Here is a 27,844-nt window from a genome sequence, read left to right as displayed (position 1 = left end):
ATACTAACCTGCCAGGTTGAAAAAAAAAATACTCAACACTAGTTCTAAGTGACATAAAAGCACTATTGCTAGGCTGATATCCAAACACAAGGCAGACAGCTTTAAAATAAACTCTTAAAATTTGTATTAGGATAACCCTAGTACTAGAAAAGCACGTTTAATAAGAATTTCCTTTAATAATTTTAAAATTCTAAATTGGCCCATAAACACATTTCTGCAAGCTCTACTTCAACACAAGCCAGATGCTAAATCTTTAATATACTGCATGTAAAATGAAACCCATTTCAAAGGATCACATGCACCTGCTTACAAGCACTGTCAGTCAGAAATCTGTGTCTCAACAAATTAGAACTATTCCTCTGAGACTAAACAAAAGCTCAATAACCAGCATAATCAAACACCAATATGGATTATCCAGATGTGAAAAATGTCCTAATAATGCAACATACTTCAAATCACTGCAAAATACACCATAAACTAACACAGTAACAGTATATTTTTCTTTCCGACATATTCACTGTATTAAACTCTGCCTATAAGAGTAGGTTGCGCTTTGACTGGATTTAGAATTGAAGACCCACATTACTTGCATACAATAAAACTCGTGGAGATTAAAATTCAAAATGAAAACATCATGCATTTATGACAGAAGAAATGTTAATAAAGATGCATTGCATCACTGAATATAAACAGTTAAGCCAATAAATCATTCATCTCACGCAATAATAAAATTCTGGGACAGAGTCTCCAAGGCTATTTTAAATTCCTGTAAGGGGAGGACAACACGACAGCGACTCAAGACTCCAGCAGTCTATACCGGGGACGTCTGAATGACTTGTGGACACAGCCAGATGGAGTCTGCCTAGATTTGCCATGTTTAGACTCCTGTTTTAACATCATGATGTCTACTTCACAGTATTGTTTTACTATAAACAAAAGGCTTCCTTTTCCACTTCTCCTCCCTTATTCCACTCCAAGCCAAAAGTAAAACAAAACACCACCCCCCCCTTGAATTCTTCCTTCAAGCAACTAATGCATTCACATTTCCTAGATTCATTCAGTGATGGGCTTACTGCCACACACGTCACCAACTCTATTCATGTGTCCAGTTTATTTGATACGCCTGTCAAGAAGTAAAGGAAAGAAATTATGCTGCCACTTCTGCAACGAAGGTAGCGACCCTCCCCAAGCATTTCTAATCTTACCATGAGGGTTTACAAGTCTCTTTTATGGCGGTTCATGTTTGAAACAGTGAAACTGAATATGCAGATGGAAAACCTTAAGTTTGTTTTGTTTTGCCTTTTATTAGTGATATACCAAATATGTAAACTGAATTTGGATGATACAGGATTAAACCATCCCCATCAGGGCTCTGTAGAGGCTAAGGCGTCAGTCACAGCCTCACACAGTGAGAAAGAAGCAGAAGTAACACGTGGGAAACTTTAGGAAAACAATGCTATTGCGAATATTTGCATTTCCTGGTTTAGTGTGGATGGAGCCTCTCAGACCAGCCAGGATGTTTCTAATGCATAACTTTCATACACTAGAAATTCCACTTCACTTCTCCACCCTACTCCAAAATGGCCTAATTGTTGCATCTTCTCCATTTTTCAACATCCAAAAAGCCACCACCGTGCCTTTAAGTCATCATAAATACACCTCTTACAAAGACAAAATACTATGCTGGTCAGAAGGGCAAACATAACTTACAATTAACAGCTATTAGAATACTTTAAAAAAAGTCAGCAAAAATCCATTTTCAGACCAACTTCAAAGTTATCTCTTCCATTTCTCACATTTGTAGTAAGCATAAAATTGTATTCCAGTAAACAAAATCAGGACAGGAAACAGAAATCTATTAAAGGTAAATTAATCCACCAGCTTTGCTGTTACATTTACTGTACGATCCTCTCAATTATATTACCTTCCTGCAGTACTAAAAACATAATTCCCAATAAAAACCTTTTAATTTAAAGTAACATTACCAAGATTAACTGATATCAAACCTGCAGAGGTGATTACTATATGCAAGTATGAGTGAAGTAAACTGTACTACGAGCATTAACTCAATCATCATAGAAATACAGAAATAAAATACTACTTAAGAGCTCAGACAAAGATAGAGGGGTACTCTTATATCAAACTCTGAAGAATCATTGTACTAAAATCTTACCTCAATCCTTAAAGACTTGTTTGAAATCCCAGCAGCTATTTTTTAACCAAGACCCAGTTTAGACAGAAGTGATTATTCCAAAATTATCAGCTTGCAAAATAGAGAGCACAGGATTCTTCTTCTGAGGATGGGTAAATAAAAAAGGTAACATGGAAATTTACCCATATATTCCTCAGCTTGTTTTGATAGGAACAGGGACGGGGGGAAAAGCTAACATGAGAAACAAATTACAGCTCTGTTCTGTCTGATGTATTTCATGCACCTCTGAAAACGTGCTGGGGGAAAGACATGCTAACAAGAAGCAGAGCCCTCGGATTTGTTTCACTGCAGTAAAAATCTCCACCCTCTGAATGATCTATAGTGGAGGCAACAACAAAAGAAATTCATGATCTAATTACCAAGCAGACAAAAATGCCCTGAATTTTAAAATGGGATTCAGACAGGAGGCACCTGCAACTAACCCAGACTCCTGGGTAACAGGAATTGTAGATTTCCAGACTGCAGGACCACTGCCATCTCTGTCGGGACACACTCACACATTTGATTTAAACAGGAAGTCTCAAAATTCTGTCTCCACTACAGACGTGATCCTAAGGGGACACTGGTACTGCTGGGGCTTTCCTAGGAAGAGGCGAAAAGAACCACTAAGGGAGGGAAGAAGAAAAAAAAAAAAAAGACACCAAAAGCATGCACATCATTTACCGTTCATGGGTAATTCTCATGCCACCCTTCAGCAAAATGCTGTAAATATTAATTTTATCAACACTAACAAGAAGATTGTCAGCTGCTTTATACGAAACAATTCCTAAAACACGTCAACAGCTAATGTGGCAACTTTTGTTAGGGGGGAAAATAGTAAATTCTAATATTTCAAATTACAACTTGAAAGAGTTATTTTTATTATTATTATTCCCTGATGAACAAAACTTTATGTTACAGGGTTCACAAGGATCGTGATTTCTATACTACTGCTAGCAAAAATCGCTAATTAAGCATCTGCCCTTAATCTAAACTCAGCAACATTTTCTTTGACTACACCTGATGTACCTGTCTCCTATTATATGGGAGAGTACAGATGCGTGATGCACTCTTTACATCCTCCTGCATTATCATGAATATCCACAACTTTAGACACGGATTCTCATCTGTCTCCCTGATAAGATGTTGATCCTGCCCCTTTCTCCTTTAATGCTTTTTTGGGAAAATTATTTTTAGTGCAACATTTTTGACTCTGGAAACTGCCTCCCTCTGGACCTTGACAGTTTAGCTTCTGCCAAAAAAACCCAGGGTCAGCAGAAAGACATGTGGACTATATGCACACCTTTACCTGGATACTAAGCTTGCGCCTCTGATTATGTAGTTCTGTCTCCACCTGCAGAAGTGTAATACCACATAAGTGGGGAAAACACCAGATGCTTAAAGGAAGTACACACAGAAAAGCAAGACATCACCATTCATACATTATTAAAATTCTCATGTACCTCAGCCCATTCTTTTTCCCCCCATCAGATAACCGTGAAGCCTCATTTCCAGGAGATAACTGTGTCAATAGACTATACAATTTATAAACTGATTTAGTGGAGTTATTGCAGTCCTTTAATATAAACATTCAGTTTAGTTTCTTTGTGTAAACATGTGTTCTACAGATCAAATCCAAACAGTTTAAGAAGCTGCTGCTGTTAAACAGAGATGAGCTAATTGGATAAGCAATCCTATTTATTTCAACAGAAATAAAGCAACTTATATTAAAGCCCCATTTTTCTTGTTTCACTTTGTTTTTACACAAGTTGCTTAGTCAAATCAGTACAGTTTATCTACTACTGTAAGAATATAAAAGGGATTTTAAAGAAACAGACCACCAAGTGATTCAGGTGAAATGGCTCGCCAATATGTGAAAATAAAGAATCTCACCCAAAAAAGCTTACCATGCAATTTAAACTATAACTTCAAAAATCTTTTGGGAAGACGCAACGTTCAAGTGGTGAAAAGACAAGAGTTGTTTTGAGAAAGAGGAGCACATGGTAGAAGATAATAAGCAGTACAGTGTGAAAACTAAGAAAGATAATGGGAAGCAGGTGAGACTGAAAGGAGTATAAAGCTGATTACATTAATGTAAGAAGTATAACACTGTGAATCAACACTCGTAGCAGTATAGCTAATGAGTAAAAATCCAGGAAGGTATTTCCAAGAAGTTAGAGGATTTTATTACTAGGCATCTACAAAGGCAGAACAGCTTTCAAGCATAATAAGCATACAAGTACTTGCATTGATCTCAAACTCCATTCATGAGCTTCAGAAAGTCTAAGTGGACACAAAAGGGATTTTGAGGGGACACAGAAATGGAAAACCCTTGTTTACCCTGATGTCTTTTGTGAGTGGAACTGCAAGACGCTGAGGGTTTCTAGAGCCAAACGCTATAATTCAATATCACTTCTGGTTTCTACCATTTCTTATATGGTAGCACATGCAAGGTAAGAGCAAGGATGCCAGAGGAGTCTTCACATCCATTTCCTAGGCACACTGCTCCTTGCTTGGATATCTCAACTGCTAACTGAGTGTAATCACAGGCCCCCCACCCCCCCCCCCCAATAATTATTTGCTAAACAATGTATTAATTACCAAGTAAAATAATTTTTCTTCTCACAACTATCTTCTTCAATCTCTATTTAATACCAAACACCTTCCAATGACCTAATTCCTTTTGTTCTCTATCATCTACATATCTTAGAGCCAATATGACAATTTGTATTAAATAAAACAAGACCAGAGACATAAAACTCATCAACTATATGAAAAATGAAGGAAGAAAGAGGGCACAAGCTTTTCCCCCCACCTTTACATTCCTTCAACTAGCTTTGTAAACCGTACATCCCTTCTGCATTGGTTATTAACAAAATGTAAGAATTCACAAACATACTACCTGATTTTCTTTGTGCATTCTAGACTACAAATGGCATTGTCAACGTTAAATAGATACAAGTTTTTAAAACACTAAAAATCAAAATGCAGCGAGCACCTTGGAACTGGCATGCTACATTAAACTACACCTCCAGCTAATCATGTATTTGCACTAAATATAAGTAAATAAACTAGGCTAAGTTGGTTCACCCAAGTTCTGCCAGCATCACTTGTGTCGCACTTGTATTCCAGACACCTCACTAAAAGGCGATATTGCCAAAAGGCCACAGGATGGGAGTGTTTTTAGGATGCAGGCAAACATTTTGTGATTTAGCTAAAAGTCAAAAAAGTACCTAAACGCATTCAAACTTACAGAAAAGAAATTAGAACAGACAAGCAAGCCTCACAGACTTTGATCCTAAATATAGACTGCTGTTCAGGAGACAATAAAAAACACAGGATTGGAGAAGATAAAGCGTTAATCGCATATTTGGTGGTTTATGAGCCAAGGCAGTCTGAGGTTTAAACTGCTTCTGCTCAGTGCTCATCCCATTCAGAGACGATGAATCATTTCCCATTTGGCAACACTTCTGCCTACAAGGCTGTCTTCTGTGAGATTTCTCCTGTATCCTTGTAATAGGTTTGCTAATTTAGTACACCTGACTTTGAGCAAAAGCTATTGTTGCCAGCTGTCAGACTAGACCTCGTCCTGTTTATCAGACACATCTAAACCATCCTGTTCTGCCCCAGTCATAGAAACAGAACACTTTTTGCTAATCCCAGGGCAGTAAATTACTTTCTAATATCCTTGTTTTTCTTACTCTGCCAGAATACCAACACATCATAGATTTAAAGCAACAGCAAAATCAATTTATCCACAGCAGCTGGGCTAATACCAGTTTATCCAATAACCACATTTTTTAAGTCATATTTGCTGTTCTAGTCATTCTGTCCATGAATTCCTGAGTTTCAGCAGTAGGTTTGACTACTTTAAACAAAGGTAATATAAGCTCCCAGGGAGTGTATTCTAGTTTTTTAGGCAGGCCTCCACAGCTCTTTGAAAGAGAAATCAGAGCAAAACAAAGTATTAAACACCTCACACACACTAAAACATTTCCTCATTTTCCCCAGGGCTTTGTGTGTGCAAAAGAAACTGCATTACTTTCTGTTTGTAAATATTTGTCTGGACAGCAGCTTAAAAGGGGCAGCAGAGGAAATATGTGGGGTTTATTTTTGGGGGGTGGGGGTCTATGTTTTAGGTTTTGGGTTTGTGGGGGGTTTTTTTGTTTGTATGTTTCCCAGATTCTCTGTAAGCAGGTTAAAAAAAAAAAACAACAGTTTGTGTATGACATTTTTACTCCCAAACAAAAACTTAAGTCTTTACATTGTAGATTTATGTAAGCACACAGATGCAGAAAAGCAGACTCCTCTCAGGTTTTACACACTGCCCAGAATTCCTACTGCACTTCAAAAAGCTCTCTGTGTTCACAGAAACACATACCCACATATTAGATGCTCTTTTGATATTTTTACTGTTCCAAATATTTTAAAACTCAGTATAATCAACAAAAATATGAGAATGTATCCACTCCACTAACAAGAAGTTGAAGTATTTACATTCCTCTCCACTTCTCCATTTTCAGGGGCTGTGGAGGTGCTCACTGATCTCTAGCATTCAAATCTGGCTTTGTCAATTCATGCTGAGCAGTCGAGGAAGTGCACCTGGACTCTTCCACCTGGGACTGACTGGGAAGGCCAGGCAGACACTGCGATTCAGCATGCAACAGCCTTTTACTGTGAGCAGGTTCCACATCACCCTATGGTCATCTTCCACTATATTTGTTGCCAAAATTAAATTTAACTGTGTTGGCCTACTTGTAGGCTAGCAGATGATCCCTGCTAACGTCTTTCTTCATGACAATATCTGTATAACATTCAAAACAGGCTGATGCCCTGACCGGTTTCAGGCAGGAAAAAATAAAATAATTGTAAAATAAGAGAAATCAAGAGCACAAACTCCACATAGGAGAGAGGGGAGAGATCATTTATACTATAGATAGCACAGATTGCTTCTAGGATATTCATTTAGGGAGGACTGCATGAAAGGGCACAAACAGCACTGTTAACACATGGTATGAATGAGAAAAGCAATTTCCTAAAACAAGAGGAAGTGAAATGCAAAAAACTTGTAGGTGCAGCATAAAAACCACTTAGAGCAATTGATAGCGACGTAGCAAACCTACGTGAGAAGATTGCTATGACGCAGTTACATACAGGGCATGTCTATCTACGGGCAATCAGAGTAACTCTCTGGGGGTTTGCTGAACATGCTCTCCCGACCCCACCCCAGTAACTGCTCAGCTACTGCAACCACCCTGCCCTTGCAAAGGGGGCACGAATCTGGAACCACCTGCTGCAACCTCCGCTGCAGAGCCAGTACCTGTTTGTCCTGGAGGGGCAGAGGAAAGGAACCTGTGAAGTAGAATAAAATCTTGGGATTTTAGGAAACAGAGGTGCAGTCAGAACAAAGAACAGAACTGAAAAGCAGTATTGTTTCATTGCCCTACAACAGCTACACAGCCAGCCTAGTCCCCTAGAAAGGCTTTGTTCCCACAAACAAAAGGAAAAAGACCTATATTTTTTTGTTTCACAAAGTTTTTCTTTGTAACGTTTTAAATTATGAAGCAGATACTGTATTTCAAGTATTATTCATCTGCACAATTTAAGCTAGCCCTGAGTAATCATTAAGGAAAGGTATTCGCCAGGAAAAAATAACCCAGAATATATGATTCATTCACCTCTGAAACAATAAAACAGTTCACCATAACAAAAATAACTATATTGTAAATACTTCAATTAGAAAGTTAAAAACACAGCAAAAAACAATGAAGAAACCATGCCATTAAAAAGCCAAATAAATATGCATATGTGCAAATAACAAAAAAACTTGTTAGAGAAAGGTAACTCCATAAAATACTGTTAACACTGCATCTGATGGAAACTATATTCTTTAGCTATTTAAGTTAATAGTCTTAAAACAACAAAGACACAGCTCACCTCTCAAACTCTGACAACTCACTATTAAGCTGATAAACAGATATTTATTTCAGCACAAAGGTGATGCATGTAGTGCCTCCAAAAAAGAAACAGACGTCTAGCTCTGGAAAGTTCAAGACAGTAACATCACAGGGACTCCCAGAGAACTCCCTGGGAAGTAGTTAGGCCTTTAACAGACCTTAAATCATGAAAAGGGGATCAGCTGAAAAAATCAAGTATTTAACAGCTTTATAATTGCCCAAAGCTCAGGCAGGTGTGAAAATGAGCAGCTTTTGGGGAAACACACCCTCATAGGAGCAGACATTTCAGCCTTGTATCAATTAAACATTGGGGAAGAAAAAGAGCAGCGCTGTTAAGCATCAACAAGTTAACACTGTACAAATATGAAAACAGTTTTAAAAGCTCACTTTTCTTCATGGTTAGACAATATTATGTGTAAGTTTACTTAAAATGAAACCTTGCAGTTTCACATTGTATCAGTTAATTTATTTTTAGTTTACTAAAAAATATCATACATCTGATAGCACTCTTACAACTTCTCTGCACTTTGTCTATATATAGCCATTTTCTGAGGAGGCCTCTAAAAGAAACTTCAAATAGAACACAACACCTTTCCCTTGCTGGAGATACACCTGCCCACTGCATTTAATGTCTGATTTTTTTTATTCACTGTTTAAATTCTTTCGCAGACTCATATGCATGTGCATATGCAACAAATAGAGTGAAGATCAAAGTTTCTCACAGCGCAGGCAACTCAGTAAAAACAAAGCACAGCATATTATATCAAACCAATCCACTAACACAGTAAGCTGTTTCTGTACCAATCCAAAACCGTGTAAAATTAGAGGACCCCCTCTTCTATAGAGAAATCTTTACATACAATGCAAGATCTGTCAGAGTACACACGTGATGACTGCCATAGCTTTCTCTGTCCATTTGATATTTAACATATTTGTATTGACGCCAACTAAAAAAGGTCACATCTTTCACGCAACTAACTCATCAACAAAAGATAACACTTACCTGAAAAAAATATTCGCTGTACCTCAAAAAAATTAGTGAATAGATGGCATGTAAATTAGCCAAGGAAACATCAAAAACTACATAATTCAGTTATCACATATTATTTAACAGTCTTCTGACACTTTTGCAGCAAGAAAATATTAGCATTAATGAAGTGACCAAGACATCACATCATTTCTTAGAATCATAGATTGTGTTTTTTATTTTTAATTCTCAACTTTGCTAAAAGCTCAAGAATTCCCTTTGTTCGACATGTAAAGAGTAATTCTGATCTTACCTGCAAGCTTTTCTTAGAATTATGTTATGAATCATGGCCACTTAGAAGCCAGCCCTTAATTCCCTATTTCTTCTGTACAGGATCAAGGTGATAAATGTGTGGAGCAAAGGAACAGATGGGAGAAGCTTTGGGGTGGGTGTTTTTTCCTGTTTGTTTTTAAACTTCAATCCTCTGTCCAACTCTAACTGCCTACATTCTTTGCATTTGTTACACATCTTAAGTTCTTATAAAGCACCTCTGCTGCAGATGACAACTTCTTCCAAGTAATATGCTCAAATCAGTAACAATAACATAGCACTTGCAGAAACAGCATTCCCCGGTTACAAAGCCAAGACTCCGTGCCCCTGCGACCCCGTGTCACGTTCACTGCCACAACACTAGAGTCTGGGCACCAAAGGATTTCCAGCGCCTTATCCTGCCAAAATTGGTCTCCATCACCTGCCCATTTGTCCCAGACAGTTCCTTGTTTCAGGACACTCCCTTCTTCTCCACCCTCACCCAACTTTTGAACCCTCTGTCCCCAGCCATTTGTTAAGCCACACACTAATTCTTACTTGTCCGATAGACACATCTGCCTGTTATCCTGCCCCTGTTTGATAGTGTTTCCGCCCAAGAATAAAGGATTCACAAGAACAAAGGTATTTTAAAAGATGTGCAACATAATTTTAATCTCCTCTTTGAAACTGGCTGATTTTTAACAATCTTCCCAGAATTCAGCCCGATTTAGCTGCTCAGCATGAAAAATTTCAGCGTTAGCAGGCTGCTTAACAGCGACTGAAAAGACAGTCTTATAATGGGAATCACTAACTATAGTTGGCGTTACAAGCTCCAGCTTGGTATTACAAGTTCAACTACAGTTATAAATTCCACCGACAGCGAATAAAAAGCAAAGATGTGCAGACAGACAAAGCAATTCAGAATTGTGTTCAAATTACATGAGGTAGAAGCAACTGCAGGAACCAGTGCTCCTACTCACCAGGCTGCTGAAGTGCAAATGCAACATCCAAAAGGGTCAGGCTGACCAGGGACAATTTTTCTTTTAATTTACTGCTACTCCATCACAGTGACGCAGGGTTTGTGCAGAACAAGTGCATCTCCAGTCTTGGACCGCACTAGGAAGAACTGTTTAAATGTAGAGAGTGAAGTTTCTAAATTTAAATAAACTTACAAAAAATATAAAGCTTTTGAATGGATCCAAAGCACTACCCCGCATAGATTAAGTTACATTACGCTGATGCACAGGAAATAGCTGACTTATTCTACAGGATGAACAATTCACCAGAGGAAAGGAACTTTCAGGAAAAATGATAAATATTGTAATGAGGAAATCCAAGGCACATACTCACAATGCCACATTCAGACTTCACAAATGAACAGCAATTTCTTCATGATCTCTTGCCCACAGAAGCAAGTGAGACATAGATAAATATAGATACATGGTACCTCCCCAGGCAGAACAACCACTTGCTGTTAGGGAGGAGAACCAAAAACTTTACTGCCTATCCTTTTAGATGGGACTAGAGAAATTTTAACCTCCTTTTACCACCCCCTTGCAGGACAAGTATTGAGGGAACATTATGAACTATGGGAACTGCTTAAGGAAGGGAGGAGAAGACTACACAGATATTTTATTTTATGACGAGCCAGGCACAAAGCATGTACTACTGAAAATTACTGTAAGTCACTTTTTTTCCTTAAAGGCCTTCTCTTTTCCTGTTGCAGAAGAATGTAAAACCCAACATTTTACATCATCCTTCGACCCAGGTCTTAAGCAGAAATCCCAAATATAAAAGATGCTCACAAAAGGGATACAATGCTGCATGACATCACAACTTCAGGATAAATCCCAGCCACTCCTGCATTAGTACAATCACAAAGACTTAAACCCTTTAACTTTTTGACAAAAAGTACACATCCAGCTATTTAAGGCAAACTGGAATTACTGCATGGCATCCTGAATTTACAGCTAGCATTTGCTTCTGTAAGAACACAGGGGCATTTCCCCTGTGCAGCAGCAATAAATAGGTTGAACAGAGGTCAACAGCAATTGTTCCCCATTCCACACATTCATACTTGATCAGCAGTTTATTATAATATTGTGCAATATATACATTTGAAGATTCTCTTCACCAACACCTTGGGCTTTACCAAACATCCAGAATTGCTAGTTAGACATTTAGAAATGTCACATGTATGACCCATTTGAAACTATGAGATGGCACTTAAAACTTTTACAGTTGTTCACAGGCTTCAATTACCAAGAAGCTTCTGAAATAGCAATATAAAACATTTTGAACTTTCTACTAGAATCCTCTAAATAAAAGCTCTAGAAGATTTGCACTTTAACATGCATTATAACCTTCTTTAAAGTTTGGTCAACTAATGTGTCATACACAGTGAACCTGGGCTTCTAGAAGCCAGTCATTTTTAATTTCATAATTAGTAATGGTAAGCAAGTGCTCTCCAGCACACATGAGGATGAGGTCCTTCATGTCCATTTAAATGGCATACTTAGCCACACATGTATTTTGTATCTCTTAAAATATATGTACTAATATTAGCATGAAGAAGATAAATGCTCAGTATCTTCAGATTTCCACATTGAAAATGCAATCATTGCTACCTGGCTAAGGGCAGTGTTATAATCTACAGCATGAAACACAGGAGACAGATTTCTGCCTAGTTTAGCCCAAGTACAGGAACCCGCATTTGTTTCCTGCTTCCACTATAAATTGACACAAAGCCTGGTATACTTATAGCCTCTTCACATCCGCATGTCAGCTCTGCTCCTCAGGCCAGCTCTTGAACATATTTGCCCCGCTCTGCCCCGTTTCACCTTTACAGATGACCCTATTTCCTTCTGAATGACAACATGTGCCTACACCAGCTCCATCTTAGTGTCTTATATCACATCTGATGCCACCTTTCATAAGTTAAGACACAAGTACTTATTTTTGCTGCTAAACAAAAAAAGGATACCTTAATATTACTACACCTAAGCACAATGGTACTATTCGTTTAGTCCTGCATGCAATCTTCTATACAGAGCTATAAACCATTATTTTAATAAATCCATCAGGGAAAACAGTGGGCGAGAGCTTTTTCTCTGAAAATAAATATTTATACACATCATAAATTAATCATTTCAAGACAATATAAGGTGAAAACTTTCTGTTAAGAGTTGAAGAATTATCTGATAGAAAACTACCTAAATGCTTGGCACAATTAACACTATGAATTTCTAATTCCAGGCAGTTAAGCATGAAGGTAATTCTACGCCTTTTATCCAGACACGTTTAGTTCCTTTGCACATTTAAGGATTTTTTTTAACCATGTTTCTAAGTACTCTAACCCAGATACAACTTTTTTCCCCCACCAAGAATAAAAGAGGATTCATTTTAGTACATTTACGTTTTCCATGAAAAATACCTGCATGTAGTAGACTACCTTTTACTAAAATGAAACAGCAAACTTTTACTGAGTCCACTCCATCTACTTTCCTCATGTCCTGTGATATGCACAAAGCAGCAGTTTCAGAATTGCACAGCTTGGTCTTTATTTGTGTTATAAAGAAATCACCGAGTTGGCCCAAGTTTTCAGAAAATGCCTCTGGTATTACCAATGCAGATTCCCACCTTCAATTAAATACAAGCACAACTGCATCTATAATTGAATTTATATATGTATCTATCTATAAACTCCAAATCAAATAGATATGTTAAAAAGAAGTATCATTCAGATATAATTAGTTATGACTCCATTTAACTCCATCGGTAATATGAAAATCTGGGTCAAGGCAGAATGGAAATGAGTGTACGTCACTTGTTTAAAACTATTTCATGCGATCAGCCAAGATACACCCCCAATCCCACAAACAGCCTGCTGTTCTGCAAACACCTGGCTGACTTAAGCCACCACTCACACACACGCGCCAACCCACAACAGCCCTTCTCCACACCCAGTTAGAAAGAAAAAGGGGGTGAGAGGAAGAGGTTGATTTTAACTTGGATATATTCCTCATTCAACCCCATCCGACAGCAAAGGATGGAGCAGAGGGATGTGTGCAACCCAAGAAACGGTGCTGTGCGCTGGAAAGCTTTACTATGGCATTGTCACTCCAATGTTTGCGGCACAATGGCATCACACACGGTAATTTAAGCACAAAAGGTAGAATCTGGGTACATATTTTTACTGTGACCTGTAAATTACATAGTCTGTACATGCTCTGCATATTTGAAACAACTTAAATGAATTCGTTATAGAAAGGACGCAATGAACCAGTTTACACTGACAATACCAAAGCCATGGTTGGAGTGACTCTTCCTTTCTGCAAGACAACAATCCTTCCAAATTGTGTTAAATACATACTGGCCAAGAGTCATTCCAGAAAATTAACAACAGGATACAGCCACATGAACTCATATACCGCTACTTTTTCTTTCACTTTCAGAATTTTGAAAATGTGAATAACACTTCATCTAAGCAATACTTTTTGCTTGCTTTTGGGGATATCAATCTTCCTAGTCTGATTTGCCTGAGCAGCAGCAAAAAAATGTATTCTGCTGGTGAAGGGTCTAGAGAGCAAGTCTTATGAGGAGAGGCTGAGGGAACTGGGTTGTTTAGTCTGGAGAAGAGGGGGCTGAGGGGAGACCTTATCACTCTCTGCAACTACCTGAAAGGAGGTTGTAGCGAGGTGGGTGTCAGTCTCTTCTCCCGGGTCGCTAGCGAAAGAATGAGAGGAAGTAGCTTCAAACTGCATTGGGGGAGATTTAGATTGGATATTAGGAAATATTTCTTTACTGAAAGAGTGGTCAAACATTGGAACAGGCTGCCCAGAGAGGTGGTAGAGTTGCCATCCCTGGAGGTATTTAAAAGATGTGTAGACATGGTACTTCAGGGCATGGTTTTGGAGACATGGTAGTGTTGGGTTGACAGTTGGACTTGATGATCCTAGAGGCCTTTTCCAACCTTAATGATTCTATGATTCTAAGTAGAAAAAAAAGTAATTGCCAAGAATCTGCAGGATGCTAAAATACAGCTCATAGTGTAACACAAATACGGCATGTAAGAGAGAACTGAACCCAAATCACCCTAAATGCATAGTCTCAGACTGCCCAAAACAGAACCATGTTTTCTGTGGATTTAAACTCAAGAGAAACAATGTTCATGGGCAGAAAGTCAAAAGATAGTGGCCCTAAATCCCAGCTTTACCTGGTTTATCCTTTTTATGATCTTGACCATGTCTATCCTCCATTCTGTATCAGTCTCCCCACTTAAACTCAGATGACAATGCTTAGCCAATATTGTCTTGTGCTTTGCTACCCACAGATGAAGATTTCTTTAAAGTTACAAGCATTCTTATCTACGCTTTCATTGAAAGTATTTAAAGTTTAAGCAGCAAGAAAAAGTCAACAGTCTGCTTCCCCGAACATGCTGTTGCCAAATGTCCCTCAAGATTTTGCTCCTCTTTCCCAAATAGGAAACATGCTCTGCTAATAGCAGACACACACAGTAGCGGCTTTTATATGCACTGCCTAATGTTATTGAGATTAATCTTTACCAGCCTCTGAGAAGTCACTGGAATGATCTCAGACATTGCACGTGTCATGAGCATTTGAATTTTAGACATTAAAGCATGCACGTAATAGCCTGCGTGGTAACGTACTCACTCCATAATGTCAAGTCAGACACCAGGTCATCTCATTACTGTGATGAGAAGAGGGAAAACACCCAAAGAAATCACCCACCTTTTTAAACACCCGCAAGAAAGGTCTGGCCCAATGGTGAGATGTCATTTTAAGTAAGATCGCAAAGCAAGGACACACTTCAAAGGCCATGAGATAAAACAGAACAAAACATTAAAAGCTGTCGTCTTTCAGGGACCAACCCATCCACCTTAAGGACACAAAGACAAAATGTCTTCATCTGGGGCCTGATCAGATTTTCAGTGTGATTAACAAACAAAAAAGAAAAAAGAAAATAGGAGAATAATTTGTCACCACTAGTTGAGTTACTCAGCTAAGTTCAGCTACACAGAGAGACATTACAGGACAGCTTAAACTCTAAATGTAACTGAAAAGTACAATTCTAACAATTACTTGCTATTTTTCCACCCCCAGGATTTCTCCCCCCACCCCCAACAGCTTTATTTTTTTAAACATTAACATGAGGACTGTCTGCAGATTTCCCACACATCTCCCACGTATGTCCCATACGTTACCTACACATGTAAAAATCCTCTACTACCTTCTACTCAATGCGTACTTGATTCTACAACCAAAGATTAATATTGGGCCTTTTTGCTCTTTTCATTGGAGCTCCTGCAGAACTGTTTTCCTACTACGGTTTCCTCCCCAAAATCCTTTTTGATCTTTGTTTTCCTTGCCACGATAGCCCATTATGTATCCTTGAACACAGATACCTAATTTTATACCCAGATGAATAAAGCTTTGTCATATAAACTGATCCCATTGAAACAAGCAGTTGAGACTGCTCCATACAGCTGCTCAGTTGTTTATTATAATTCTTTGGCATCTGTGTGATCCACAACTGATTTATACGTATACAAATACCTATAACTATATACTGTATATATAAAAAGCATACATATACGCATGCACACTTCATACTTCGATTAAAATATTCAAGGCCAAGCATCCATCAATCCCTACACAATCTGATTAGACACATGCTTATTGACTTTGTTATGACTGCGCCAGTTTACTATATAAATTACTATGTAATTTATTCATCCTGATTTCTTAAGTACTGGTTTTTGGCAAGTCATGTGTCATTAAGTCAAATACACCTTACATGAAGGAAACCCATTGTTTTACTGTTGGCCAAAGCCTACCTAACTACAGGCTGCTGGTAAAAGAGGCAGTCCTGCCCTCTTTTCAGCTTCTTACGTGCATCCCTCTCCTTCAATGCAAAAACCTATTTTTTTTTCTTGGTAGGATTAGCTTTCAGTTCATCATGTAGCTACACAGTTACTGGAGTCAATGCAAGGGAGGGCCCAGAAAAGTGACACCAGGGACTACAAAGAGGAAAAGGGGGAAAAAAAGCCAACCCAAACCAGTACTCAAATTTTAAACTGCCCTAAAATTGCGCTACCATTTAAGTCAACTATGAAACCATAGCCTTGCTACTTAAAAATATAGGTAGCTACTTTATCAATCAATCAGTAATGCTGTTCCTATAATGAGGCTCTGCTATCCATAAACTTCAGTCCTGCTTCCAACAGCACTAATGAGAATTTAAGATTTAGGTTAACCACTGTTTTCAGTTGTATTAATTTCACTGTTAGATTTATCCACTGCAAAAAACAGGTTTGGAAATTCCACATTGTTTTGCAAAACTCAGTAATATTCTGGCTTTTTATAAATAATACATAATATCTTTCTCAAGAAATATTATTAGCATCACAACCAGAGTTTCTGTGAGTAATAAAAAAAGGACTTTCTTCCTTCAACACTATAACCTTATAGTACAGTACCACCTTTGTTCTGTAAGAACTGAATAGACAGTAGCATCAACATGAGAGAGGGTAGGGCAGAAGATGAGATGCTGTCCATTTTCTACAACACAAGATTCAGTGCTTTTATTTCCCTAATTAGCAAACTCTGCCAGGAAACATGAAAGCTTACAGTTAGGAGGAAGAAAACCAGATCTAACCACTCTTCAGGTCTACCTCTGATTCTTTACCGACAAAATTCATCCAGCTCATTCCAGTTTTATCCATGGGATATTTATTAACACTTCTTACAATACTGTGTAGCTGTGCTTTGTGGCTATCAAAGTATCTTTACTTGTTAACTATTCTGACACAAACCCTTGCTATAACACGTGAACTAGAATTCACGCACTAACCTTTATTCAACCCTACATATTCTAGTCCCCGTGCAGTTTTTCAGACTTCAAACCGATTTTAAAATATATCTTTCGACTTGACAGAAACAACCCTATGGACTTCATTCAGATAACTGTCATTGATATTGTAAGTGAAAGCAGCCAAATGTAACTATCTTAACGTTACACAATTCACACATTAGGACATAGAGTATTTACTGAGCCACTGACAGCCATGGTTGTTTCTCAGTTTTTGGAGGAATACAAGATCAATGCAACTCAACATGGGGGGTGGAAGGAAGAACAGTACATTCTGCCTGAGAGTATAATATATTTACAAATCCACAAATTCAACACAACACTGAGAAAAAATCACCATAAGAGCGGAAGGGAATGACTGTGCTTGCAGCTTTTGTAGAAATCAGATGTACTCAGGATAGGACTAGATAAAATGGTGGTAAAAATGTCGGAGTTGAAGGAACTCTCCTTATATTACAGCTTCCTTGGATAATGTTATTACAAGCTGCTAAGATAAATTTTGGAGGAGATCAGTGCAATTCTAGACTTAAATTACATTGCCTATATTTTAATTAGAAACAAGCGCTTACGCCTCACACTACAGGTGAAGTGTCATCAGAAGGTATAATCTTTGGATTAACAATTATCCAGCAATTTTCTAGCTCAAGATTGTCCGAAGTGCATTGACATATGTAACACTAAAGATTTAAGTGATATTTACGGCAGACAATTAAATCTAGGAGCCAAAGAATAACCTTTTATAAGAAATGTATAACACAGATGCACTGTAAACCAAATAAAAACTTACTAGAAGTATGCCACCATTGTGGTTTTTCTCTGTTATGGAACCCAGACCTAAATAAACTGTTAAACACTTAGTGTAAAGGTATGCCAAACATTTCTCAGAACTTTCTTAAGGTCCCAACAAAGAATCAACCTTTTTTGCAAAATGAGGCCTAGGTTAAATATTTTATTTGGCTCCTCAAGATGGACTGAGAAGTTGGGCACTAGCTCCAGATCAGTTCTTGGACTCACATCAAACATTACCCTGTCATTTATCCAGTCAGTCAAAACAATGTTTTCCATCTAAACCTTTAATGTTTATGTCCTGAAAAACTGCTAATTGAATCCAGTTCTTGAAATTCATTTTTTAATCCATACCATCTAATTTAGAGATAATGAACAGAAAAGATAAGTATTATACAATGACTGCAGAATTAATCCTATAAATATTCAAGCCAAAACAGAAGACTGCTAGTTTCGTACAGCCAAAGAAAATTAACATTAAATAGCATTTGTCAGTTCAAGAATAAGCTTTTAAAAACACTGGATATACAGATTCTTTTAATTCCAAACAGTTTTAGAATTCAAGAGCCCTCAAACTGCTTTTCCAATCAAAAAGGGTAATCAAAACCACGCAGAACACTTAAAACTATTCCTAGGCAAGAACTGACAACATGTCAGCTGAATTAATAAAATACAATGTTTTTCTTAAATATGCAAATCTCCCTTACAACAAATGACCTTATGTGAAACAACACACAATTAGCTAAAGCATAAAATACCTCAAGCCTTGTTAATTTAAGAAATAGGCTGATGTTTCATATAAGCTTCCAAGTAACAGAACTAGTACTCAGCAACTGCAAGAGCTGCTAACCCTGGAATAGTCCCTAGAAAGACAACTTTGCCAGTGTCCCGTGCTCTGCGTATTCCCTTCCTAAAATATAAGATGACAAAAAAAACTCAGAAACGTTCCCCAAGATTGTACCTGCTTCTTTTGGGGACTGACCACACAACTAAAACTCAGTAGGTAAAACTACTGCCTGCTTCTTGCTCACATCACACTCCCCGTAACAGGCTTATATTGTCACAGACACGATTTCATTAGATGCTTAAACCTTAATAAAAATAAAATAAATATGAACCAAAATAGAACACAAAATCCAAAGGTGAAAGAGACCACTCCCTAGACAGTACTTTCCATGCTTTTACATAAGGCTACAGACCATTTTTAATGTTTCAAAGATAAGCAAGCCTGAGCACTCACTACTCAGGAAAAAAGTATTAAAGCACTGCATCAACAAAGCAATAACCTGAAGAGAAAGCTACAAAACACTCTGTAAAAACAAGGCAGTACTGTTCCACGCATCAGTCCCAGCTACGCTCATTTTAAGAGTTTTATTTCTAAGTGTAATATACAGACACTCACAAATCTCCATGAAAGCTAGATTACAAATTTAGTCCAAGTATTTCCAAAGTAAAACATAAGCAGATACATTTTACTTTCCCTATAAAAGTAACATGCTTTGAAAAATCTGTATGAAAGCACCTCTCTTTATTAGGCATTAAACTGGAACTATTTCGCATACACCTAAAGTAAAGATATCAACACTTTTAATAATTTTAAACACATTTGTTTTGCAAGCTGGTTAAATACACTATATGCAGAGAAGAGTATTTACAGTGCTACCTGTTATTTTGTAATTGCTTACCTTCTCGCACTGACACTTTAGAATACAAAATATTGTTTTTCTGCTGCGAGGACTTACAATACTTTGAAATAGCTCTTTTCTTTAAAGACTCCTGTATTTTTTTTTAAGAAAAATCTAGCAGAACTTCCAGGATTTTTTTCACTATACCTATTTACCTGGATTCTTTTAAGGAAAACCCATACTTTTAAGTATTTTAAAACAACTTATTTTCCTTCCCAGCGTGCAGGTGAACAGTTTTTATTATATTTTAAAATAGTAGAGGTCAAGTGGTCTTCTGAAAGAGAGCAGCGGACGGCACTCTACCAAACGAGCTGTGTACAGTCCTAACTGAGGAAGCTGGCTTTCACATAAAAAAAAAGAAACAACAACAAACAAAGAGATCAAAACAAAGAGCGTGACAGTTTCTTTCGAGTTTACACCGAGAAAACGAAGGAAAAAAAAGAAAACAACATGAAAGTGTGTGGGCGCTGGGAAGGCGGCCGAGCCCGCAGTTGCCCCCGCCGGCTCCCCCGCGCCCGGAGACCCCCGGGGGGCTGCGGGGTGCCCGGGCTGGGCCGGGCCGGGCCGGGCGGGGAGGGCAGGCGGGCGCCCCACCGCCCCGCAGCCCCCACAGACATGTTGTTCCGGAGGCGCGGACCCGGCGGCAGGGCAGAGGGCGAGGGAAGGGCTCACCGCCTCCCTCCCTCCTTCCCCCCGCTCTCCTCCCGAGGCCTGAGGGGCTCCGCCGGCCCCAGGTTCAACCTCAAAGACACATGGAGGGAGCCCGCTCCCGCCCCTCCAGCTGGGCTCTCCTCGCCCCGCTCCCCCGGGAGCCCGGGCTTCGCGCCCCCCCACAGACCCCGCCGCTCCTCGCTCCCTCCGTCCCGTCCCTTCCCTTGCCTCCCCCCTGCCCGGCCAGCCCCGCCGGCGGAGGGCGGCAGGCCCCGGCGGAGCCCGCCCGCTCAGCCTCACCTGTCAGTCGCAGCTTGACGGGCCCGTTCCGCCGGGCCCCTTGGTTGGACATGTCCCCGGCCGCTCCGCGGGCTCGGCGCTGCCTTGCCCGGGGCTCCCCCTGCCTCTGGGTCCTGGAAGGGAGACGGGGGGAGGGGAGGCGCTAATGGAGTCGGGCCGGGCGCTCAGGGCAGCGGCGGCCGCCGGAGGAGGAGGAGGAGGAGGAGAAGCCCGGATGTGCCCAGCGTCGCCATGAGCGGGGCCGGGGCCGAGGAGGAGGCGGAGGAGGAGACGCGGCCGCCTTCCCCGCTTCCCTTCCCTCGGCTTCCCCGCCCCCTCGCCCGGAGCCCGGGCGGCGAGCACAACAAAGCCGGGGACGGAGCCGCACGGCGGGCGGACGGACAGACAGACGGCTGCCTCGCCTCGCCTTCCCTCCTATCCCCTCCCCTCCCCGGCCCGGCCTGCCCTGCCCCCGGGGGAGGCCGCCCGCCCCCGCGCCCCCCCGCCGGGTAGGGGGAGCCCACCCCGCCTCGGGGTCTGCCCCGGGGATGCTGAAGGGGGAACCGCGTCAGGTGGCGGCGGCGCTTGGGGTCCTTCCCGGGAGAGCTGGGGGGTCGGGAAGGGCGGGGGTGGGTTGCCCTGGCTGGGAGGAGGGGAGCGGGAGACAGGGAGGAAGATGAGGGTGAAGTTGCGTGGGGGTTGGGACAGGAGAATCAAAGGTACAAATGGGAAAAGACCACACGGGTGGGAATTGGAGGCCGGGCTGAAATGTGTGTAGTCACGCTCAGGAGCGCTGCTCATTGGGGCAGTATTTCCATGGACAGGGTGTGACAGACTGGGCCTGGAAACTGTTAAACTTTGGACCGATTCGCGTCTTATCTGTGCTTTGTAGGAATCCGCAGCCCAGTTCTGTGAACTGCAATTCTCAATTTTAAAAAATTACTGAAAAAAAAATAATACTGAAACGCCTTGCACCCACACCATGTGGCCCAATTTAACTCCCATCCCGGAGGAAAGGTGACTTTCCAGAGTTTTCCCAGCACTGCAGCACACTTCCCGTGAGGGAGGCTCCATGCCGCAGTGGGAGTTGGGGGCAGCTTTCGGCAGGGCCAAAGGGGCCTCTGGAGGGTGGGAAGAGCTCCCAGAAAAGCTATGAAGGTTGCCACGTTTTACCTCAGAAGGCTGAGCTAATAAACCACACACCTATTCGTACTAACAACCTTACTAATGCTCTGTACGCATCCAGTCGTGTCATTGCCCAGGCTTCTTCCTGTTGAGGCAACCTGTAAAGTATTATCATAAGGGTAGTCATAGATTAGGATCCAGCCTATGGATCAGGATCCAAATGCGTGATGGAAAGAAGACCTGTGCTTCACAGGGTTTATAATGTAGCTTCTACACAGCCCAGGAGGTTTACTTGCTGAAGTTGCACACACAGAACTGACCTATCAGCATGTGTTGAGTGATTCCACCTTGACAGAGCTCAGGGCTTGGAACTCATTAAATCAAATCCAAGATGACAAACTGATTTTTTTTCCCACTTGGAAGTGGGATGTGGTTCTCAAAAGATTTCCTCCCTTGAAATGAGACCCCTCCCCACTCTGGGTATGTGCAGACCTACATCTCCTTCCTCCCAAAGTGTTTCTTAAGCACCGGGTTCTTCCAAGTGGAAATTTTCAATGCTTCCTGCTGCGGTGGCCCTGCTGTTCCAATGTCGCTTCACCCAGGAGCAGAGGAGTCCTGGGATCAGGACTGGGATTTCTTTGTCGCACAGGACTGCATCTGTTGCCTGTGCAATTGCCTGTTCAACGCATAGCTAGCAAGTGTTAGAGACAAACCTTTCTTTACAGCATAGCTGGAGCACAAGAAATAATGCTGATTCATTGCTTAGCCACTATTTCAAGCAAACAGAATTTGAAACAAGTCAAGTCTAAACTTCATTTACTACAAAACACAAGCACACATATCTGCTGAATTTATGGCTCATGCTGCACTGAAACAGTTAAAAGATTACTTTATAATAGTTATGTAAATTCACGTACACCTCAAAGACATTCCAGGTGTCCTGATTCCTGCATAAAAAAAAAAAAAATTTAAATCAGCCTTAATAACTGAAGGTCATACTATTAAAGTTTCAGTCTGTTGCAAATTCACATAGCCAGGTCATTATCCTTTTCTAAAGCCAACTATATAAAGGAAATGGCTGATGGCTTGCAAATATTGCAACATTACCTGACTGTTGCTAAACAGAACACAAAAACAAAATATAAAGCCACTTTTCACATACTTAACATATTTCTAGGTTACTCTAGGTTTTTCCTAACACGTGATTATTATTTGTTTCTGGGGTCTTGCAGTGCACTCTGGGCCCAGCATTCAATAATTCTGATGTAATTTGACAAAAGTATTTAAGGTTATGTTAAACATAGTACTCTTTGCTACGTGATCTTTCTCTAATGGATAACTAGTGTGTCAGGCATTAATTGCAATGCCAATATTTAAAAAAAGAAAACAACCTATTGGGATCAAATATAGTATTTCATTACTCAGTAGGTGTATGAACATTTTAAGGCTTTCATTAAAAGTGTTTTTTAAAGGTCATGAGGTATAATTAGTTTCATACTGCTTTTCAGAAAGCAAATCGCTGAACTATTAATTTTTCTAAGGTTTTTGGACAGGCTGCTCACCTTTCAGAGAAAATACTGCGATATATTGCAACTGTTAGAGCATTAATTGACAGTTTGTGCATTTGGGTCACTCTATAAAACGCACTGGCTGCAAGATTGCTGCTGCTGCCACACAATTTTTTTTAAAACGTGCACAATATTTGATTGTATTTATTTATTTTTAAATAACATACATGACTTGGGCTTTTTTACTATTATATCCAAAGTGTATCAGCGACACATAAGGAAATCCTATACAGAATGTATGTATTTAATAGCATGAGAGAAGCAGGGCTTTAGCTCTCATTAGCACCTGCAGGCATGGTACGTGTCCCATTTAGGTCAGGACCATGTTGTCTCTTGACTGACATAGGTAGAAATGACCTAGATCAGGTTGCACTTGGATAGACAGATGCACCAGATGCAAGCTGCTCGCTTCTTCCCTTCTGGCTTTGTATAAACATTACAATGACTGCAGCTTGGATGCCCTACAGATGTGTCTGTCCCATCGTATCTCCCAATTCTGTAGGGAAATCAGGGGTTTTATTCATTGCTCCCCTTCACTGAGTAGAATTGCCAAGCAGCATTTAAGAGGGGCAGCTCTGTCAGGGATCTGTGCAAGATCTGCAGTGAGCAGAGGTCAGGAAGCCTTGCAAAGTGCCAAGAACTGCAGAGAATGTAGGAGACCAAAGATACTGACGGTACCTGATGATTGAAAGGGCTACTTTTCCAACAAAAGAATTCCACACAAATGTTATGATCCAGAGCTTCTTATGCCAGTGCTATCCCCCAAATTCTCAAAATATTCTCAGATTAACAGAACAGATACCTTGTTGATCCTGCTTTAGGTTTTGGAAGCCAATAGTTTACAGTAAATTCTGACTTTATGCAGTTCCATTTCAAGGGTCAGAAGGGGTTTCATGCTTTATAGTGCTGATCTTGTGAGGTAAGCAAGCAAATGTCATCATTAACTGTTGACAAGTGATCCATGTTTCACTCTAGGCTGATGTCATTGAGCAACAAATCCTTTCAAGATGAGGTAGCTAGCTCAGATCCGGAGGGAAGGGAGTGCCTTGCATCACCCTGCAGCTCACTACTTGGATGACAGCCTCGCTGCTGGATGCGGGAGGGAGTCCCATCCAGTCTTCTTCAGCCAGAAGTTAGCAACTGAGGCACAGTCTCAAGGACTGCAGGAAATGTGCAGGTAGGAGGTAAGTTCAGGCACCTTCATGACATGAACAGGGCTGTAGAGCAGTCCATAAGGACAAAATAATTTAACCGTTGGTATCATATTAGTGAAACTTTGGAAGAAGTATTTAGAAATACAAAAACTTCTTTTGTTCTATGGCTGCAAAAAAAGGGCTTTGATTTCTTGAATTTCCCAATAGGAAGAAAAAGAAGGCTTTGCATTCACAGACATTTCTCAAAGGATTTAGTGGTTTTGGACACTGGGAAATGTGAACAAATGTCTTTAACCAAATAGTGTTCATTTTCAGAAGAGAAGAGTTGTAGTTAGTTTTTGGAGGTGAGGTCCTCTCCATCATTAGAAATGGAAGAGTACACTGGAAACTCATTCCTCAGCATGTGGTATGTGTTCAAAGCAAATCAACATGTAAGAATTACATTCCATTTCTTTCTGTATAGAGGTTTAATCACACCACATTCCTTCAGCAGTAATGAGAGTTGGCTGGTGTTATATCACATTCTTGCCCAGCTTCTGTGATGATATCAAGAAAGCAAGAGAGTCCTGCCCCTACTGTTAAGCCTTTGTGAGTAAATTAAAAGGTTAAAACTATTTTCCTATTATTACTATTTTAAAGAGATTTAAAATTATCTGCATTGTATTTCTTCCTACTAGCCATAATTTACTAAATTTCCCAGAGCCTGAAGTGGTTGAATTATAGACACCACCCCTGGAGATCTTGGAGTTAAAAGACAGACTTGATCAGAAGAGAATTACACCTCTGTTTCCTTTTTCTCTATGATGCATTTCCTTTGTTTGTGCAACCGTTAATGCTAAATGCCCTTTTTTGCCACCTAATGGTATAGTTCTGAGAAGAAAAGTATTATAGAAGTATATACTTAGGCAACCCCATTAAGATTTATCAGGTCCAATTTCATCTGAAAATAAATAAATTTGAAATATTGACGAATATCACATCAATATTTTTCTTTTTTTGATAAAGTTTTGTTAACGTTGGCAAAAAAATATAAATTAAAAAAATTGTGAAGAATGATGAACATCTATACTACCAGTGTTCACTGCCTCTTTCTTAATTTGCCTGATTAGCTCATTCCCGTTCAAAGCATTCCTATTTATCGCTTTGCAAAACATGATTTTTAAGAAGCCGTAGTTTGTTTGCTGGCCAGTGTATTATACTCTTCACTAGCATGCACTGACTGTCGCAAGCCAATTTCCACCATTAACAGCAATGGTCTTCAAAGCAAGGACTTTCTCTTATCGTGTTAATACTGTGCTTAAAAACAAGTAGGCCTTATCTAAATTGATGTCTCAACACAGTACTCAGTAAAACAGAGTCATTAGACTAGATCAGCAGCCTTGACCTGGTCCATCAACATCTTTGCTTGCAATAGGCATCATTCTCCTAGTCTGCCTCTTCGGCACAGGTTTTTCTTTTAATCCTTCTCTAATCCAATCATAACTTCTTACTGTAGCAAAGGTACTTCCTAAATTCATTGAAGACCCATCACATCTTTGTCCCATTCCTGAATGGGATTCTGTCCTCTGTGAGGACAGAATCTCTTTCCTCACCCATTTCTCTTACCTTCCCTGCTGCTCTTCTGTACAAAGGGATCGAACCCTACTGAAGTTATGTATAAACTGCGTCTGCATATCAGGAAGAAAGACTATGAATAGATAGTTTCACTTTGTACAAGATTCCTTATTTCCCTTTGCAGAATATGAAAATTATTTCATTGCTTGTGTTGCTGGTGTACCGAACAGACAACATTAAAGTATTCGGATGCACATGCTTAAATACCTGCTTTAACTCTGGCATCGCTGCTACTCAGAGACAAAGAGAGCTAGCCCAACAATGGGAGACATACCTATCGGAGTTATATGATGAAGAAACATGTCTAGACAGGGGCTCTGGTTCTCACTAAGACTCCTTTTGGCATGCAGAGACAATGTTTATGCAAGAGGTCAAGATTCAATCCATTTCTCAAGCTGTAGCTTGAGATGAAGTTTTCAGGAGAAGAAACTAGGAAGGAAATCTCCACCCATATGCTGGCTACTGAAAAAGGGGACAGAAGCTTGGAGCAGCAGACACCATAGCCCTCTGAGACAGGATGTGTCTTGGGGAAATGATGTGTCTCTGAAGGGAAATGACTGCAGCTGTGGCTACAAAAAAATGCATGAGCTCCCATATCACAGGATTTTCCAATGGTTAGTCACTAAGATAACTTCTAAGTCCATCCATCCAGAACAGATTAGTAACTGATGCACAGATATTCCATGCAGTTCTTTAGCCATGTTATTTCCTCATCATGTCCTGCAGGACAGCACTACCCTAATGCAACTTCATAAGAAGAAGAAAAAAGGCAGATTTTAAAGAGACAGGCATTGAACACAGCCTGAAGAGATGCATTGCATTATATTTTATTACAAGCCAGAGGCTAAAATTCACTTTCTGAAAGAGATAAATCTATCATGAGAAACCATGTCCTGGTGCTTGGGCAAATGACTAGATTACACCCGTGTTCCAGCCCCATTGTCTAGCTCAAGTCTACACTGTTCTCTGCTGTTGGATGTAGTGTCTCACAACCCATGACCTTAAGACAGGCTTTGCACAGCATTTTTAACAGCCCAGCACAAAAGGCAGAGCCTAGCTTCAGTCTTTAACATAGTGAAGTATCTTAGGCCTAAAATATTTTCCTTGATTTGTCTTACATTCAAAATCAGTGGGAATGCTGACTCAAAGTACAAACTAGACCTTCAGAATTCCTGGGCCAAAAAGATCTATTTCTGAAAACTATTTCCTTGATTCTGCCACGATTTCCACTTATTTACCCATAAAGGACTGTTGATAATACGATTTCTTTACCAGACTTTTGGATGACTGGCTTTGTCACGTGCTTTCAGAGTTACATGCTGAGTATTCCAACTGAAATTACTAAAGTTTCCTGAAGACCGCACGTTCCCTCATGCAACTGCTCTGCAGGACTTTCTCATGTTGCTTTGTGAATGAAGCAACTGTAGAATGTCATCCTTAGATTTATTTGGCTGATATAAATAGGTTCATAAAAGACCTTACAGAATAAGACAGTTAGAAACAGTCTCCTCTGAGTGACATGTATCAAGAATTTACTACTGTACTACAACATCTGTCTCCAGATATTGTCTGATTCAACTTGACGCTGTGTCTTTGTGCCAGTGGTATGCAGCTTAGACAAATGAAGTGTTATTGGGAAGACTGTCAGCCCAAACAAGTATTTAAGA

General features: G+C 40.0%; 1 protein-coding gene and 1 long non-coding RNA gene across 2 annotated transcripts in view; both read right to left on the bottom strand.

Annotated features, from left to right (window-relative positions):
• The window catches only part of SMURF2 (SMAD specific E3 ubiquitin protein ligase 2), a 63,923-nt gene extending 42,782 nt beyond the window's left edge, over window positions 1–21,141 (bottom strand). The window contains exon 1 of the mRNA XM_075111388.1: window positions 20,738–21,141. Coding sequence (XP_074967489.1) covers window positions 20,738–20,789 — 52 coding nt within the window. The 5' untranslated portion in view covers window positions 20,790–21,141. The remainder of the gene's footprint in view (window positions 1–20,737) is intronic.
• A 1,499-nt stretch (window positions 21,142–22,640) lies between these two features.
• On the bottom strand, window positions 22,641–24,302 carry LOC142065363 (uncharacterized). The gene is made up of 2 exons (XR_012663392.1): window positions 24,212–24,302; window positions 22,641–22,788 (listed from the first exon to the last, which is right to left on the bottom strand). It is a non-coding gene; the product is annotated as an uncharacterized LOC142065363 (long non-coding RNA).
• Between the last annotated feature and the right edge of the window lie 3,542 nt (window positions 24,303–27,844).

The sequence above is a fragment of the Phalacrocorax aristotelis genome, chromosome 16, assembly GCF_949628215.1.
Source record: "Phalacrocorax aristotelis chromosome 16, bGulAri2.1, whole genome shotgun sequence".
Classification (NCBI taxonomy): Eukaryota; Metazoa; Chordata; class Aves; order Suliformes; family Phalacrocoracidae; genus Phalacrocorax; species Phalacrocorax aristotelis.
Note: the sequence above shows the minus strand (reverse complement) of the source record. Positions and strands in the feature narration are given on the sequence as shown.